General features: G+C 55.3%; 2 protein-coding genes across 6 annotated transcripts in view; one reads left to right on the top strand and one right to left on the bottom strand.

The window, feature by feature from the left end:
- The window catches only part of LOC139045275 (protein phosphatase 1L-like), a 445,752-nt gene that overhangs the window by 79,729 nt on the left and 347,127 nt on the right, over positions 1-18,896 (top strand). The window lies entirely within an intron of this gene.
- LOC139045205 (ral guanine nucleotide dissociation stimulator-like) lies at positions 9,466-18,137 on the bottom strand. The gene is made up of 9 exons (XM_070508520.1): positions 15,817-18,137; positions 14,954-15,064; positions 13,741-13,922; positions 12,192-12,385; positions 11,670-12,037; positions 10,696-10,911; positions 10,238-10,341; positions 9,687-9,756; positions 9,466-9,579 (listed from the first exon to the last, which is right to left on the bottom strand). The coding sequence occupies exons 1-9, from the start codon at positions 15,982-15,984 to the stop codon at positions 9,466-9,468; spliced, it is 1,527 nt and encodes a 508-aa protein (XP_070364621.1). The 5' UTR covers positions 15,985-18,137.

Genomic DNA, 18,896 nt, shown 5'->3' with positions numbered 1-18,896 from the left:
TTCTGTCCTGCTCTTTCACTCATCATGATGTCTGGGAGAGTCACACTGTTGCTGCAGGTGGCAGGAGCTTATTGCTTTTTGTTGCTGTGTAGTATTCCATTGTGTAAATATACTCAAGTTACCTATCTATCCTATTTGATGGAAAGTTGAGGTTGTTTCCAGTTCTCCACTATTGTGAGTAGAATGGTGATGAACATTCCCAGGATTTGGAAAGGTACAGGGAGTGTGATGCTGGGGTAAGAATGTGCCAGGAGATAAATGGAAAAGAATACAGAGTCCACAGATAGACTCACAAACATGGGCAACTGATCTTTGTCAAAAGATCAGAGGCAATTTGATGGAGAAAAGTTAGTCTTTTAAACAAATGGTGATGGCACAATCGGGTGACCATATGGAAAAAACTTAACAAAGACGCCAACTTTTCACATGACACAAATATTCACAAAAATTGTTCATGGATGTAAACATAAACTGTGAAACTATCAAAATTCTAGAACTAGCAAAGGAGAAGATATGACCTCAGTTTTCATAATGACCTTTTATCTTCAACATTGAAAGAACGAGTCTTCAAAGAAACATCCAGTTAAGGTGGACTTTGTTAGAATTAAAATTTTCTACTCTGTGACAATCACTGTTAAGAGAAGAAAAAGACAACCCTAGACTGTGCAAAATCTTTGGAAGAAGCCTATTTAAGAAAGGGCTTGTATTAAAATGTACAAAGCATCATAAATTCAACAATAAGAAAACAAACATTCCAATGAAAAATGGGTGAAGATCTGAACAGACACCTCGCTAATGAAGGTATAAGCATACAATAAGCATGTAAGAAGATGCTCAAAATCACTTATCATTAGAGAGAAGCAAGTTGAAACAAAGTGAGACGCCTTGACACACAAATAGACGAGATCAATTTATGGCTGGGGGGTAGGACAGCACAGACTCTCTGTCGTCACTGCTGCCCATGCCGAGTGGTGCAGCCACTGTGGAAGACACTTGGGCACTTTCTTACAGAGCTAAACATCATCTTAACACGTGATCCCTCAACCATCTTCCTAGGCATTTACACACTGTTTTCAAATAGAACATCAACAAAAAAGCCAGCACACATATATAGACTGCACCTCATTTATACAGGCAGGGAACTTGAATGAACAAAGATAACCTTCCATAAATGAAAGGACACCCAAATGAGGTACATCCATGCAATGCAATGCTATCAGGTGCCAACACTGAAAGAGCTATCAAGATGAAAACACATGGAGGAATCTCAAATTCACCTTTCTAACAGAAAGAAGCATCTGCGAAGGCTGGGTAGAGTACGGTCTCATTGATATGGCATTCTGCAAACACAAAGCTATCAATTTGATCCACAGATCAGCTTCCCAGAGCTGTGCAGGGCTGGGGTCGGGGGAGAGGGATGAAGAGGTCAGGAAATCCGTGTGATGCTTTAATGGCGGATACTTGCCTCTCTGCCTTTGATGAAATCCCCAGATTTTTACAGTGGAAAGAGCAAATCTTGACTTACACAAATTAGTAAAATGATTTAGGTGGGTGGATCCTTGTATGGAATGCAGATGAGACTAGAGAGTCTAACCGTATTGAGAATGGAAGAAACAAACTCACTGCAAGTGGTGGGGGAAGTGGTGCTGACCTAAGGACCTTTGGAAATGACTGGAATCTGTACAACTACAGGAAAAGACACCGAGCAAGCAGAGAACCCTACTTGATAAAGTTCTTTCTCAACAGTTACTGGTTAATAACTGTGAGGCCCCTATGCATCTAGACCGGGATTGGAGAAAGGACTGAGTGGTCGTCAGACGGCAGGAGCCAGGGTTCCACTACTGCAGGGGCAGGTTTCGGGGAGGGCAGGGCGCGGGCTGGAGGGCTCCATGTGGCCATGCGTTCGACTGGGAAGCCGTGCTCTGAACTGACGTTGACCTTAATCTAAACATGGCTGTTTCCATATAGACACATATACAGCAGACAGTGTACACACGGTAAGGTCAGCACACCAGCCTAACTTAAGCATCCTGCCACCGAGAGGGCCAAGAAGCAAGGACACCCCGGAGCAACCAGCACACTGAGCTCACAGATGCACGTTTTTAATGCCATGGTCTCATACAAGGAGCCAGTGCTCCTTGAGGAAAAGGCTGATTCCAGGCTGAGGCTGAGAAGGCGCAAGACAATGCTGCAGAATCCTGTAGAAAAGTAAGGAGGCGTTATATCCCCAACTAAAATACACAGGCGCCATAGTTTTCCATCACATTTATGTCGTAAGAATATTTAAGCATTAAAACCTACCCGGCGGTGTAGTGGCTGAGTCAAATGCTTCATTTCGGCTGCCCAGGATTCACAGGTTCCAATCCTAGGCGCAGAATTATGCCCTGTTCATTAAGCCATGCTGTGGTAGGTGTCCCACAGACAAAAGAGAGGAAGATTGCCACACATGTGAGGGACGCTGGAGGCAGAAAGAGGCAGCGGAGCTCCATCGGGACAAGGAGCGGTCTCATGCCCGCCAGCGTGGCTCTGAGAGTTTGAGAAACAGGCCCCTTCAGAATCAGTGGGGGCATCAGTTGGACATTTGTTTAGTTAAGAAAATGGTCTATTCAGCTGAAACACTTCAAAATCAGAGTGATGTGCATGGAGCAAAGGTAGCTGGTGTTGGTTTCTGGCCCGTGTGCGCTCACGCCCCCATCCATTCGCTGAGTGACTGAGCTTCTCCACATGAGCCGCAGCGGCTCCTGGGCCCTTTGCACTTCAGGTTCCCCATACAATGCACAGGTTAGCATGGGATCTCTGTGCATCCTTCCAGCTCCGTCTGCTTCATTGCTACATTCACATAAGGACACATTCCACTAGGGAACTATTGTTGCCGTCGTTAGGACACGAAAAACGCATCCTGGGCCCTCCTGAGAGGTGCTGCCGGGCCTCACATGCCTCCTGGATGCAGGGTTCAGTGTGGTTGGCATGCCGTCTGTGGGCCATGGTCACACCAAGCCCGTGCTCAGCAGCTTTTCTCACATCCCGGTCCCAGGCCACAGGGCGAGGAAGGGGCAGCAGGCCAGCAGGCACTGGGGCCTGAACCACTCAGCAGGTCAGCACTCCCGTTTGAATCCACGCTTGCGGTGGACACCAGGGAACAAGCACCCTAGGCTCCCCTGGGCTCCTGAGGTGTTTCGGGTGCCCCTTCCCTGCCCCCTTGCTCCATACCCCATGCCCTGGGAGCCCTTCCACCAAGGACATCAGGAGGCTTAGCCCCTCCAGCCTGGCTATGGGACCCCCGAAGCCTCGTGGTCGTGTCCTCCTGGCAGGGAGCCTCTCTTTTTTTCTGGAAATGAACTCCAGTCGTGCTGGCTGAGGGCTCCAGCCCTGTTTGTTTGAGGCTTCATCCGTCGCCCAGGCTGCATGCCTGCTGCTCTCTGAGACGGGGCCCCGTTTTCCTTAACGTGCCCTGTTGTTCACCACAAGCTCTCTGGGCCTCCAACTCCTGCCCGCTCCAGGCTGTGTACTGTCTGCTCCCACCCCTCACACCCCTGTTACTGGGCTCCACCTTCTGCTGGGAAACCCACCAGTTGGCTTTGACTGGTCTGTGGACACTCAGCACTGCCCTGGCCTCTGTTCACCTCTGTTTCCATCACGGTGGACACCCAGCTCTGTGTGACAACCTCACATCCTTCCAGCCATCCTCAGCTCCCCACGAGTCCTGGTCCAGCTCCTTCTTTCACACCTCCTACCAACCAGGATGCTTTTAAACAGCCTCTGAGTACCACAGACAAGCTGCCACTCCCCCAGGCCGCCTGCTCTGATGCTAGCCTAGGTCCCTGCATCTCGGCTGCTTCCAGGAGGAGGTGCCTCCTGGGCAAGGCCCTGAGTGACCACCTTAGTGTAGTCATGCTCAGAAACTCAAAACCAGGTCCTGCTTCCTGTGAGCTCATGAAGATTCTGGAGACATGGTCAGAGAGCTGACGCTGACTTCCCAAATCTGCTCCCAGGCCATTCCAAAATGTCTGCCCCTGAGAGAAGCCCGACTACCCAGCAGTTGTCCCCTGCAATGGGGTGGGATGGCACTCATGGCACGAGAACTGCGGGGAGCAGGGACGTCTCCCTTGGTCTATTTCACTCTCTTGGCTAAAAGACCACAGACCAGTGAAGAGTTCTGATGATGAAACTTTGCCCAGTTCTGACTCCCACTCTCTGTGGTCAGGAGCAGCCTTGGGGGGATGCTTGTTAAGAAACAGCTAGTGAGACTACACGGCAGAACTTTGTGTCACTGAAGAACGTCGTAAAGTCTCCCACCAGGACCCTTTAACTGTGTGACGCTATTCTTCTCTGGCACAAAATGTGCCCCCAATCCAACAAGATTCCAGTTGCTCCTTCATTTCTGGGCCTGATGGTGGGTGGGATAGAAGGAAATTCATGACTTCAGCCTCTAATCTGGTAGGACAATCAGGCACACACTGAGCTCTCTCTGTCTCTCACGGCCAAGGGAGGGGGACCAACTCGGAACTGACCTTGGCCCTGGTCACATCGAAGACAACAGGTTCCCTGCATCAAGATGGAGTCCCTGGGTAAGCCATCTGTCTGAGGGGGCAGAGATGCGGTGGGCAGGCATTCTAGGTGCGGGCAAGAAGAGCGGAGGTGAGGGAGCAAGAGAGCCCAGGCAGGTTTGAGGAGGACAGGCCAGATGGTGTGGGTGACAACGGCCAATTACTCCTCCTTTCTGTGCTTCCTCTACATTATTAAAAACCTGGGATATTACCCACAACACTCCAAATTATTCTGAGGGCAAAATGAGTGGATACGCACAAAGACTCTTAACCTAGACCTCTTGCCTTCCCCGGCCCTGCTCAGCCCTGGGTCCTGGCGCTTCTCTTGCTCTTGGAGGTAAAGGATGGTCTGCCGTGTAGCCAGTCACGTTCTTGGATGGCTGTGCCCTGTCAGGGAGGCCGTGGGCAACCAGGATGTGTGTTCCGTCCCTGCCGCAGCCTGAAGGCCACGCTGGCAGAGGCCAGGCCCCCTGTGTGTCTGAGGGCCACTGGCAGCCTCCATCCAGAGGGGAGAGCTCTGAACCGCTAAACAAGTCATCTGGGTCTTGCTGTGACTGGGTGTTTCCGTGGGAGCACGTTCACAATACTCAGCGGTGACCCCTGAGCTGCCGATCACCGGGTGGGGACTCTGGGTGAACTCAGCGCAGTGGCTCTTGTCCACCCATACTGCCAGCCCTTCAGGATTTAAACAGGCAAGGTCGTGTCCATGGATGCCCAGAGATCATAGTTGGGTGGCATTCCCCTGGAGGACATCCCTACACCTGCCCCTCTCAGCCTCAGCTTTCAAAGCCCCCAACAGAAATGGCTCACACAGCCCAGGAGGTAACCACAGCACAAGACTGCGGATGAGAGCACAGCCATCCCAGGGGCAAAGGTCTATGGGCTCGGGCCCAGCCAGAACGTAGGACAAGTCAGGAATAACATGACTCAGGGTGTGACGGATGCATCTCCCAGACCAAGGACGTCAGCACCACACAGACCCGGAAGTCATCTTGGTCAGCAAGGGACCGAGTGGGGGTTTCGTCTGGCCAGGTACATGGACCCTTATCCCGCCTGTCAGAACCCATCCTGGTCCATCAGGCCAGCCAGGAAGGAGTGGCTGTGAGGCACCTGAGGGAGGGTGGGGCCTTGAGGGGACTTCTGACTTGACAAGACTGAAGAAGGAAGTGCAGGGGCTGGGGTCCTGGGTCCCAGGGAGCAGGAGGGTGTCGGGAACGGGGCCCAGCTGGAGCCTGGACGGCTGCACCACAAGTGTTCCCCTGGAGAGGAGACGAGCAGGGAGAGGACTTCGGAGCCGGGGACAAGTTCCCAGCAGGATTCCAGGCCAGGGAAAGGGTGAGCATGGAGCCCCAGGGAGACACTGGGGAGGGGAGGTCCTGCCTGCCCAAAGTCCCTGCACAAATGACCTTCCCCTGGCCTTGTCCTCTCCACACGCACGGTTTGATCTCCTTACGTGTTTTCCCCACTTAGAGCTGATGCGTTTCCAGAGGCTGAACTAAAAAACTACAAGTTCCCAACATGGGGTCCAGAGACACGTCCACAAGAGACGCAGGAAATGTTTCCTCTCCCTCCAGAGTGTGGACGGGCAGCCCCTCTCCTGGGGCACAGAGTGGGCCTGGCAAGTGGTGGCTTTAGGGCCCCCCACATTTCCGTGGTGGATGCTCGGCCTGAGAAAATACCTCGACCTCCCATCTCAGGGGTCTGAGGGGCTGTCTCTGCTCCTGGCCCAGCTTCACGATGCTGACACGGACCTGTCCTCTGAGGAGAGGCACTTGGCGGTCTCCTTCAGCAGCCAGGGAGGGGCTGCACCTTCCCCCTCTCCCACACACAGTAATCGGATGACTGCAAAATGTCTTACTCCAGTGAGGGATCTGAGAGTCTGGACAGCGTTTAAATTAGCACAGAATGTGAAAGAACCACCACTCCCAGGCTCTAAGAGAAACAGGACTTTAATACAACGGTATGCAAATCTGGCATGAACTATTTACAAGCAGTGATTCTCACCCCTACAGAGATGGAAATTGGCCTCAGGAAGGGGTGGCAGGCGGTGGGGCCCCTGCACCCTGAGTGCCCCAGCTGGGTCCCTGCTGCTAAGGAAGAGGTCATACGACAACGGGACGCTCACTCCCTCCTCAGCTTCATGATGGCCATGCTCTCTGGGCCTGGAGAGATTTGCTGGCCAACTAGCACCGGGGCTCCAGCTGGCAGGACAGGCTGTAGCTACAGGATAGAGTGGCATCTGTGAGCCTCCCACAATCCACAGCCCTGGTGTCCCTCCCGGCATCTGCCCAGCAGCTGGAGCCCAGCTTCCCCAGCCATCGCCATGCGACAGGTCAGGGCTGACAAGGGAGTCATGGACTCAGGCTCTCTGGACTGGCCAGCAGGGAGAGTGCACCTCTTCCTCCCCATGTCCTGTCCAGCCTCACCTCTCGTCCTCACTGAGCTGCTGCATGTCCCAGAACCAGGCCCTGAATCGCTCCTGGGGCTCTAGGTTGTAATTCTCTGCAGCCTCCTGGAGCTGCACGATCTCCATCATCACTTTGTGCTCCTGGCACCAGAGGGAGGAGAGGATGCAGACAGAGCCTGCTGGGGATGCTGCAGGGTCTTCAGGGGGTGAGGAGTGGGGCAAGGGGCTGGTCCTGGGTCCTTGCTCACATGGGACCCTCCTTCCCTCCAATTCCACGCAGGACCTACCTGTTCTCAGAGATGGGTAGAAGCCCCTCCCGCAGGAAGTTTTGCTTGATGCCCACCGCTGCCCCCACCCCCCCACTGGATGGGTCTCCTGATTCTCTGTCATCCAACACTCTCAGTAAATGTAAGATGCAGCGGGTGGTGCCCAGGAGAGTTCCGCCCAGGGGCGTCTCTGGTTTCCACGCCCCTCTCCTCCCTGACATGGAAGGCCACAGCTGCTCACCTTTTTCTTTTTCTCGTGGTTGATCTCATTGCCCTGGAAGGCAGACAGCAAAAGTCCATCAGAACGAGCCCCCTAGCTATGACCAGCCCCCGTGCACACCCCTTCTCATGGTGCCCAGCTCCAGGTCCAGGAGGGGGCTGGGCCTGACAGAAAACAGGACTTGGACCCAGGCCAGGCTCTGGGCTCCAGAGAAGGGAGGACATGGGGGCCGACACTCAAAGACCCTGTAGCCCAAGCCCCTCCGATGACGGACAGGGAGGCTGAGTCCTCAGGCAGGCAGGGACAGCTCCATCAGTGTGCTGCCTGACTTGGAGGCTGACTTCTCTCTCGCCTCCAACAAAGCCCATGCAGCTCTGCAGGCGGGCAGCTCTGCTGCTTCGCCAGCCTGGGGACCCGGGACGGGCTCCACGTGGAGCCTTCGTTCCCTCATCCCTAAGAGGGGCACACTGCCCCAGCCCACAGGGGAGCCTGGGAGGCTGTCATGACAGGAAGTTACCACATTCTGACCACTCAGGTCTTGGTACTGGGACTGTGTCTTCCCAAGTCCCAACCTGGTCATCCCCTTCTGGCCCCCGGCCTCACTCACATTTACGTAATCCTCCATGGCAGTGTCCAGCATGATCAGGTCAGTTAGCATGGTGCCCAGGAAGGGGACGATGCCCTGTGCCATTGGGATTAGATGGGATGAGGCCCTGGTCTCAGGTGTCCCCATGACCCTCCCCTGAAAACTCCTCATGCTCAGCCTCCTGGCCCAGCCCAGGGTCCCCACACGGAGCAGCCTCAAACCCTTTATAGCCGGCCCTCAATCCCCACCCCTCACCCTCCAAGAACACCAGACTCCTCCTGGTCACCTCCCAGGGCCTGCTTTTGGCTGGTCACAGGGCCTTTAATCCTTGGCCCCTCCACTCTCCCGACCCATCCTGCTGCAGCTCCCCAGGCCCTCCTCCTGGTCACTTCTAAGGGCGGGTGTCAGGCTCTGCGGCAACAGGAGGAGGGCTGCAGGAGGAAAGTCCCCTCTCTGGATTGGAGCCCCCAGCTGGGAGGGCAGAGTCCCCTCCTCTGACCTTGGAGCGCCTCCCCACAGGCACACTCACCTGCTGCTGCTGCCTCTTCCGGCCTCTCTGCAGGGTCCTCAGCAGGGTGGCAAACTTGGAGGGCTGCTTCTGCCAGGATTGAGGACAGGGTCAAGGAGGCCATCCTCCCCTCACCCCACTTCTCAGCCCCTCTGACCTCAGCCCTGGACGTCTGAACCAAGTCAGCTGGTACCCATGCTACTCCATCCTCCAGCACACTCTGATTCTAGAACAATCCTAGCTCCAACACTCTCGCTGTGTGACCTTGGGCCGAACGCCTGTCTTCCTTGAGTCAGCCTCCTCATCTGGAAAGTGTGACAACTCCCCCTACCTCGCAGGGTCTCCTGAGGACTCAGCGTCAGTGACGGTCTACATGGTTCTGGCTCTCACCCCACCTGGCGTGAAAGGGTGGGGCGGGGCTGAGAGGACACTTCGGTTTCTCTTTCATGTGAAGCCTATGAGGTCCATTCAGGAAAGATCCACTGAGCACCACCAGTTTCCTGGACACTTCCCATAAGCCACCTGGGCACCAGTTACTGCTGACTAGGACCCAGGTGAGTGTTCCTGACAGGGACAGACTAGCAGGGACGGTGGTAGGGCCTCTGGGGAGTCACACATGCACAAACATCTGTCATGCTCCAGCCATTCAGACTCAAAGCTGGGCAGCCCATTTGTCCACCTGGCCTGGGGGAATGCCTGGCAGTGCCCATCCCGAGGGCAGGCAGGGTGCCCTCCTCGTGGAGAAGTGGTGAAGACAGAAGGAGCAGTGGGGGCCTGGCTTCCTAAAGACACACTGAGCTGCTTCAGGGAAGAAACATACGCCTGTCCACCCCATGCACGCAACAGCCTGGAAGAATCTAAGTGCTGACAGCGTGGACCAAAATGGAAGGCAGCCCCTGCTCCACCGGCCAGCTCAGCATCCCCTCCGGGATCAGCCCAGACACCCCCCACTTCCTGCCATGACCGGGGCTTCCCACCCCACAAACACCTCCCCCACCTGCCCATGGACCAAACATACCCCATCTTCCTGTTCATCCAGGGAAGACTGGAATTGTACACAGAAACTCCAAGTGAGAAATGACCGTCCACATCCTGCCCCTTCCCCCTTCCCCACACCCCACCTCTCCCTCCACATGCCAGCCTCCACTCTACCTTGATGAGCAGCTCCCAGCTAAGGGAGTTGTCCTCATCACAGAGCTTTTTAAATTTTCGGCAGCTCTTCCTGAGGGGGGAAAGGAGGAAGGAGAAACTCAGGAGTGCAAGTCCCTTCTCGATGAGAATCTGGAAAATCCAAACTGCCCGAATGAGGATTTTCGTGGGGGTCCTCTGAGCACTGACGTCACCATGGGACTGCAGAGGGGGCTCTCATGTTGGTCACCTGGGGCTGCCACTCCCTTTTCTATGCAGCAGCTGTATTTTGACCAGTTTGGTTTCCCACTGGGCACAGAGTTCTGTTGCTGTATGGCAAACACTTGAAAATCTCCACTTTGGTTCAACCTACTATGTGACATCCAGGGAACCTGATTCCTGAAGCAGAACTGGGGGCCTAAGTTGCCAGTGAGGATCAGGGACACTGCACACCCACCCAGGCCCTGTGCCCAGGGCTTACGGCCACCCAGGAAGCTCCAGCCGACGAGAGGGCAATGGCAGACACGTGGGAGCTCCCTCCTCCCCCTGGTCCTCCTGTGGAGAGGCCTCCCCACCTGGACACTTTCCCCCAGGTCTTCTTCAGTCTGTGTATGGGCACGCTCTGCAGAGCCGAGAGGACTGCGTGCAGGGAGGAGATGTTCCTCAAGGCTCGGCACTCCTGAGGAGGGAGAGGAGGAACTGGGAGGGGGAGCAGGAGCCCTGTCTGCTCTGGCTTCAGTCCCCCTCCCTTCCACTCTCCCCTCCTGAGTGGGACAGATGGCCAGGGTGCCAGGGTGGGCACAGGTGGACCAAAGAGTAACACTTCCAGGAGGAGGAATTTCGCTCAAAGTAGGAAGGAGCCAGGGAGGAAGTGAGCATCCCACCCCTGGGACATGCGAGTCAAGGTCAGTGTGCCCTTGACAGGAAGGACCTAGCGACTGTGCAGGGGCTTAGAGTGCAGCCTTCAGTCCTGAGAGCTGATCAAGGAGAAGGGGCAGTTCCACGGCTCTGGAGAGGGTCTCCCCCCGCATACCCTGGCCACCTCGATCCACCGCTCCAGAACCTTGGCCCTGTCCCGGGCCGTCACGTTTGGGTCCCCAAGGCAGGACGTCATGACACACTTTACTACTCTGTTGAACTGCACCACTGTGGCCCAGACGGTGGGTGCCACGTTCTCATGTCCGGGCCGGTTTCTTTTGCCCCAGGTGGAGCCCAGACACTCAGAGGGCTCGACGTTCTTGAACACTTCCTGGGGAGGAGGGGGAGTGTCACTCAGCCCTGCCACAGCCCAGCTTAGTGTCCAAGCAGGAGTCACCGGTCTAAGGAGGGGCTCAGGAAGCTGAGGATGTGTTCTCAGCGTGGTGGGAGCCCCTCGCTTTCATTGTTCTTCCACTGAGAGCACCCAGCACAGGAGGACCCGGGACTCCAGACTGGTGGGGAAAGGACAGGAGCATTTACACACAGCCCACCCCCACAAACTGCAAGCTCCAGAGGGCTGCTCCGCTTGGCTCCTCCCAAGGGGGCATCTCCCTGCATCCTGAGCATCCTTGGTCCCAGGCCCCATTCCGCTGCACATTGCCCTGTGCCAGCTACACCCACGGGCTTTGTCAGGTTGTCTCCCTTTTAGTGAAGTACACGTCTGGTGCATCACAAATGCTGAGGCTGCTGAGCATCCCGAGCAGATGGCTGGGCCGCCTGAGTTCCTGGCTGCACACAGTGAGTTCTCCTCCCCGACCTCTCGGGCCAAGCCCCACCAGGCTTCCTCTGTGTTCTACTTCACTCAATGTGCTCAGCCCCTCTGTCCAGCAGGGCCTCTTGGTCCCCATCTCTACAGTGTGAGGGTGGAACACGAAGGCTGGGGAGTTGCCCAGATCCCATGGTTGGGAAGTGGTGGAGCTGGGATTGGGACCCAGGTCACAGGAGCCGCCACAGGGAAAAGCAGGTCTGGGCCAGCTGATGGCATAGGGGTGGCCTGCCCCACCCCGCCCTGAGAGCCCGGGTGCTCACCGCGTCAATGGCCGTCAGCTGTTCTGCCACCTCCCTTGGGGAGAAGGCCATGAGGCTAGGCTTCCCATCGGGCTGCTTCTTCCCGGTCACTCGACAGGGGTGGGAAGCCTCTGGAACCGGAGCTGATTCTGCGGCTGTTACTGGAGCCTGAGGTGGAAATCCCAGCAGACCCCTTGGTCCCGTTGAGTCCAGTTCAGGACCTGGCACTTGGGCTGGGGCTGCTGATGGCACTCGCTCGGGGTCTGGAGCAGCTGAGGGCGCTGCTGCCGGTTCCAGCGCTAGAAGTGACGGCAGAAATAGAACTGGAGTTCCGTCCAGCTCCAGATGTGGCCCCTTTTCTGCCTCTGCACCTGGCAGAAGCGCTGGAGCTGGGGCAGGAGATGGAGAAAGAGAAAGGGTCAGCTACATAAGTTGCTTTCCATGTGCCTTTCCCCAAACAGGAAAGATCCCACTGTCTTTCAATGAATCCCCAGTCGTGACCCACCCACTGGGGTAGTCTTCCAAGCCTACGGTCTCCCTTACCCTCTGTCTCCAACTCAGTGGCCTGGAAAAGGTCCACCTGGATGAGAAGAGGGGTGGCCTGGTGCTTCAGGACTGAGCCAGGCAAGAGGTCCTGGAGATACGCCAACGTCAGATTGATCCTGGAGTGGCGCAGCATCTGCCACATATCCTGGGAGTTCTCCTGAGGCCGGGGGCCCCAGATGGGAGAGAGGGCACTGGAGAGAGGCATGTGTGAAGAGAGTCACAGGCCTGGCCTGCTGTTCCACACTGTGTTCCCACAGCACCTTCTCTGTGCCTGAGCCCCAGAGGGTGGACCAGCCACTCCAATCCCTGGGTGGCTGTCCTTGCACTGGAAGGCCTGGTCATCAGCCAATCTAACAGAGAGCCTGTGTGAGTCTGGTCTTCCACCTGACACTCTTTTCCCAAAGGGCCTGGACATAGCCTGCCCCATCCTCCACGCTGGAGCATCAGGACTGAGGTTGGAGGCAGATTTGTGACCAGGCTGCTCACCAGCTACTGTTCTGGGCCCCAGTGGCGGTGCTTAGGAGAGGTGCCTGTGCAGAGGGCAGGGAGAGGGAGAGGGAACTGTGGAAGCGAGGAGTCTCTCAGTGGCCGACTCAGCCCAGCCTCTCCTCTGCTTCCCATGGCGGGACTGGCACCCCATGAACAGGTCTCTTTGATTCATTTCCTCCTGTAGGGAAGACCGCAGACCTCAGGCCCCCCACAGAAACCCCAAGAGGCGTGAGATCCAGGGTCTGCCAGTCCATCCATAGCCACAGTCCCCATGGTCTCCTAGCCCCTTCTGTGGACACAGGAGGCCCTCCCTCTGGACCCAACACCACTCATGGTCTTAGTTGGTCCTTGAAGTCTGTCATCGTGGTCTGACTATGAGAGGATGCGTCCATATCTAGAGGAGGCCAAGAGGGTGTGACATCTAACGTCCTCTGGGCATGAATACTCATGATGCCCAGAAGTGAGCTTCTAGCTCTCAGGCTAGAATTGAGCCCCAGGGAGAGTGTCTGCTTCCTTCAGTGGACACCCTTAGTGTGTAGGAAAGGGTACGAGTGTAGTAGGAGCTTAACATATAGTATTGAATGAATGAACCCCATCCAGAGCCTTCCCAGAATTCTGAGTGGGCCTGCGTCTCCTCTGCTGCCCACAGAGACCACTGCTCTGGCCGCACCGAAGACAAGGACCAGGATCAGCTAGATGGACTCGCTAAATTATCTTGCCAATAGGAAAACAGTTTGCTTTCATGTACTTTTCCACACTCAGGAAGGCCACAGGCCAGCGAGGGGAGAGGCAGGGAGTCTCCTCACTGGCGACGGAAGCTGTAAGCATGAGGACACGCAGCATGAGCAGCAGTCCCTTCTGTGGAGTCCGGCACCAGGCAAGCGTCTGCCGTGCTGTCTCCCGTGATTTCCTTCAGTGACCCTGTGAGGTTTACCCTCTTACCACCCCACTATTCGGATGAGCAAGGTGACACTCAGAGAGGTGTGGGGACGTTCCCAAGGCACACGTTTATTAGGTAGGAGACTCCCTGCTGTGCTGTGGAGGGGTGGACACTCACCTCTGGAGCAGCTGGTCCAGGACCTGTGGGGTCGGGTAGAAGGCCTGGTACACACACGGGAAGGTGGTGACGGAGATGGATCTGCCGTGGAAAGATGGTTGCAGGCAGCCTACCACCTTCTGCACTGCGCCTGCCTTGAGGGTCCGCATCGTGCGGGCCTCAGCCACGGACAGGGTGGGTTCCTTGGCATACCACGTGGACAAGGAGGGACACAGAGTCAGTGGAGTCACCATGAACCACCAGGGGCATCAGGGTCTGGAGCTCAGACCAGAACCTCCCAGCGCCTCAGGAAGTTGTGCAAGAGGGACGAGAGCCCGCCTTGAAAATGGTTTTGGACTTAAAAGTACAATTTGATTTTTAGGGGAATGACAAACACTCAGTACCTTCAAGGCATTCTGTGACCTGAGGAACAATTGTACCTCTGTGCATTAAGAGCCTGAGGTAAGAGCATTATCCCAGGGAGTCATCAATGAACATCCCCACCACAGACAGGAGCAAAGAGATGATTAGTGACCTTCCGCCAATCTGCGGTTCTATGTCATGGCAGACCTGGAAAACTTAGAGTCTATTCGGACACGCTTAAAATGTGCCCTGCAGTGTTGGCTCAAATGGCAACAGAATTGGGTCATGTCAAGGTCCAACAGCATCGAAAGGCTGAATCACTGTGCAAAATGTCCTCCTCTGTGGAATATGATGAAGTCACTTAAGGCCTCAGCTCCTGACCTGAGCGGCCTACAATGAGTTGCCGTGTTCTGTGCAATGACAAGTAGCAGAGAAATGTATAGGATCCTGTAATCCCACCGCCATCCTCTTTATGTGTAAATCAGCCTAGCAAGTGTGATGATTCGTGAGGCTTGGAGAAGGTCTGCAAGGACAGTGGCCTGAGTGCTACACAGCTTCACAGCCGGGTAGTTACATCAGTCAAAACAGGAGCAAAATGCTAAGGTCCTCATGGCCTCGTGAAAAGTGATAACAACATTAAACATTTCCTCTATGATTCCAAGAAACGTGAAGAGTGTCTTTCCACCCTACCCCACAGCTGGCTCGGGAGGAGAGGAGGCCCAGACTCCTTCAGGAGCAAGGCCGTAGGACACTCCGTTGGGAAAGCCCTGTGAGGGCCCCAGGGGTGTGCTCAGATTCAGACCTGGGTTCCAGGCCCACGCTGAACATCTTGGGGGGGGTGGGGGTAAAGACCTTCTGCTCCTGCTCTCACCTCAGACCGGCACAGGATGCTGCTGGTGGCCTGCTGCTCCTGCCCCTTGACTAGGGAGGGAGAGAAGTCGAACCCAACACATAACTCTTCAAACATCTCCTGAGTGGAGTTCTGGAAAGACAATGACCGGCAGACGGGCCAGGAGGCATCAGGAGCCTGCTGCACATCGCCATAGGGGGACACCCCCATGAGAATTTCTGTTCCCTAGTTCAGGCACAGATGGACATCTGCACAGACATCTGACCAGGGAGGGAACTAGATGAAACTTCTAAGGCTGGGGATTAACACAAGGGCAGAGGAGCTTGATCCCCAGCACCCACCTGCTCAGGTTGCCAGCCTGGGGTATGAATATCACAGACTCACCAGTTTTACAGCACGTAACAAACTGCTCTGATTCGAAGTGTTTTGTGAGGTGACAAGGTGCAGAGAAATGTATAGAATCCTGTAATCCACGCCCATGCTCTTTGTGTGTAATCAGCCTAGCAAGTGTGATGATTTGTGAGGCTTGGAGCAGGTCTGCAAGGACAGTGGCGCTGAGTGCTACAGCTTCCCAGCCGGGAAGTTACATCAATCAAAACAGGAGCAAAATGCTAAGGTCCTCATGGCCTCGTGAGAAGTGACAACAACAGTAAACCTTTCCTCTACGATTCCAAGAAACATGTGGAGAGTGTCTTTCCACCCGAGCCCTCAGCTGGCTGGGGAGGAGAGGAGGCCCAGACTCCTTTGGGAGTAAGGCCGTAGGACACTCAGTGGGAAAGCCCTGTGAGGGCACCAGGGGTGTGCTCAGATTCGGACCTGGGTTCCAGGCCCAACCTGAACATCTTGGGGTGGTGGGCGGGGAGACCCTCTGCTCCTGCTCTCACCTCAGACCAGCACAGGATGCTGCTGGCGGCCTGCTGCTCCTGCCCCTTGACTAGGGAGGGAGAGAAGTCGAACCCATCATGTAGCTCTTCAAAGATCTCCTGCGTGGAGTTCTGGAAACACAGTGCCCGGCAGACGGGCCAGGAGGCATCAGGGGCCTGCCTGCACATCGCCACAGGGGGACACCCCCATGAGAATTTCTGTTCCCTAGTTCAGGCACAGAGGGACGTCTGCACAGACATCTGACCAGGGAGGGAACTAGATGAAACTTCTACGGCTCAGGACTAACACAAGGGCAGAGGAGCTTGATCCCAGCACCCAGCTGCTCAGGCTGCCAGCCAAGCCCCGGGGTATGAATATGACAGACTCACCTGGCTGACAGCACATAACACTCTCCTCCTGCCCAGGAGGGACCCACTCCTCACCTGCTGCCTTCCCGCACAGCGCCCACGCGTACACACACACCCCGACACTCACACACAAACCCTCACACAAGGTGCAAGGGCTATGGGGCTGCTCAGGTGGGATCCGAGTTGTGTCCTGCCCTACAGTGGGCTGCCCTGGGCTGCCCCACATTACCTTTGGGTACCTCCTGCCAAATTGGCCATGAGGCTTGATCCGATGTCCACAACAACACAACAGTCTCACACTCTGGGCTTTCCTGAGCCTAGAGCCTCTGAAAACTGGTACACAACAAGTAAACATGTTGTACTCTGAAGTGTCTCCAGTCAAATGAACTGGCTAGGGGTCTGTCTCTAGAATTAACTGCCTGGTTACCAGAGTTCTAAATCTGTTGGGGTCTATCGCCAAGGAAGTGAGGTCACTTTTTCAAGATTCCATTACCTGGGCTGCTTCCTGTAATCGGACCTACCCAAACCACCCCCATGTCTTCTTCTTAACTCTACATGAGGAGCTTCCACAGCCCCAGCCACAGCTCCCTGGGAATGTGATGAGGGTCCCAGCTTTGAGGAGGCAGAGCAGAATTCAGACCTCCTTTATCTTACCAGTTCTCTGTCCTGGAAAACTCATTGTGCCTCTCAGGGCCTCCCCAGTCTCCAAACCTGCCCAAGGGGAATCCGCCTAGAATCTACTTGCTAGGGACATCATCAGGTGTATATGAAATAATATCCATACCACCTGTGAGGTGGTGTCAAGTGCAAGTAATGCACAAACAAAGAGATGGAAGAATTACGAGAAGGGATGTAGCATGAACACCACTCAAACCAGGCCTGGGTTCAGCAATGCGCTATTGCAACAGGCACTTCCTCTCTTGGCCTCATTTCAATGTCAGCACAAGGAGAGGGTTGATGAATGAAATCCAGACACTGTCATCCTCTGGATTCAAACCTCTCCATTGTTTCCTCTTCTGTTTAGAAAGAGACCCAAGAGCCTCATCTTGATCTGTGAGGTGGGCAGCCTTCACCGTGGCTCCCAGAGATCCCCACCCGTGGTACACACATCCCTCACAGATTCCTGTGTGACCACTGAGTGCTTAGTGACTGGCTCTCGCCAATAGAACACAGCCAATGTGGACGAGTGTCATGTCTAAATTTTAAACACAGAAAGTCTCTCACTTCTTTCTTATTCCCTCTCTTAAGTTCCGTCTCTCTCTCTTTCCCGTGTCTCTCTCTCTCTCCTGTCCCTGAGCTGTGGAATCAAGCACACACGTTTTTAGCTGCCATACACAGAAGCCCACATGGGAGAGAACCGAGGCAGCGCCCAGGCCAACAGACAGAAAGGAACCCATGCTCTGAGTTCAAAGTGCACCTCGACTCCTTTGAGTGAACCTGAGAGGAAATTCTCTGCCAGTCGAGCATCACTTGAGGCCGCGGCCGCGGCCTTGAGGCATCTCGAGCAGAAGAACCAAGCTAATCTATGTCTGATTCCTCAACCACAAAAATTGTGAGACATGAGGCATTTGCCGTTTACAGATGCAAGGCACTGGAACCGTGATTTCAGGCCCCAGGATCTGGCCCTGCCCTCCTCCGCCTCCTCTCTCCCCCCAGGCTCCCTCCAGCCACACTGGCCACCTTTCTCACATCCTCTGGCCAAACCCCCTTCTGCCCATGAGTGTCTACAGCAGGGGTGCCTTCTCCCTGACACGCCACTCCCAGACTTGTGCAGGGCTGGCTCCCTCTTGTCATTCTGGTCCCAGGAAATGTCACCCCAGTGAGGCCTTTCAGACCCCTACCCGGTGACCCCCAGCCCTCCCTCACAGGCCCCTGAATGTCCCCTCAGCACTGGCTCTTTCCCCTCTCATGTCTTTGCTTTCATGCTTTTGTCCTTGTCCCCTCCAGACTGTGAGCTCCTGACCGGCAGGGACCACTCAGTCACTGTCAGCCCTGCACTTAGACCCACCTGAGCACCTGGCACAGGGTGAGTGCTCGGTGCACAGTGGCTGAGTGAAGAATTGTGAAACTCGTGTCCCCTCCTCCTGCTCTTCACCAAGTCAGACTGTGGAGAGGACCGCTAGTACCAGGAGGAGTGAGTTCTCTCTGAGGCGGGGGACAGCCGAAAAGGCCTCTGCACGGCTATTCGCTGCTCCAGCAGCTGAGGCAGGCTGAGTGGGTGCCGTGTAAGTTTAAGAAGTCAGCACAGGGACTGGATGCACACAGCCTGCGCAATGACACCACCAGTTCACTTAACATCCGTCACCGAAAACAGAAAAGTAAGTGTTTGCTTGTGATGAGAAGTTTAGCTTCTTGGTTCTTAGCAATTTTGAAATGTACCACACAGCAGTGTTAACTTAGGCAGTGCTGTGTGGCAATTACATCCCAATAGAAGTGACAACAGTGAAAACCCAACCTCATTGGGCACCGCTGACGCTGGAGGCTGCCTGCCCCCTGGTGGCCAGCACCAGCCCTGCAGCCCTGGCAGAAGCCACCACACAGGAAGTCTCTTTGGGTGTCCTCAAGGCAGAGGCTCCCCACTGTCCCAGGGGTAAAGGAGCAGGAGCTGCAGGCTTCCAGGCCGTGGGAGGAACCTCAGGAGCCTCCCTCTCCCTCATCTTTCTGTTCCTACACTTGGGTGTCCTGTTTTCTCAGGAGGCATCCTGACCTCAACCAAGGCAATGATTCTCCTC

This window comes from Equus asinus, chromosome 5 (genome assembly GCF_041296235.1).
Source record: "Equus asinus isolate D_3611 breed Donkey chromosome 5, EquAss-T2T_v2, whole genome shotgun sequence".
In the NCBI taxonomy this organism is placed as follows: Eukaryota; Metazoa; Chordata; class Mammalia; order Perissodactyla; family Equidae; genus Equus; species Equus asinus.
Note: the sequence above shows the minus strand (reverse complement) of the source record. Positions and strands in the feature narration are given on the sequence as shown.

Coding starts and splice junctions, on each gene's coding strand:
- LOC139045205 (XM_070508520.1), bottom strand. CDS start 15,984: ATGTGCAGGCAGGCCCCTGATGCCTCCTGGCCCGTCTGCCGGGCACTG. Junction 10,342..10,695: donor GGTGGATCGAGGTGGCCAGG/GTATGCGGGGGG, acceptor CTCCCTCCTCAG/GAGTGCCGAGCCTTGAGGAA. Junction 9,580..9,686: donor GCTGGGAGCTGCTCATCAAG/GTAGAGTGGAGG, acceptor GTACAATTCCAG/TCTTCCCTGGATGAACAGGA.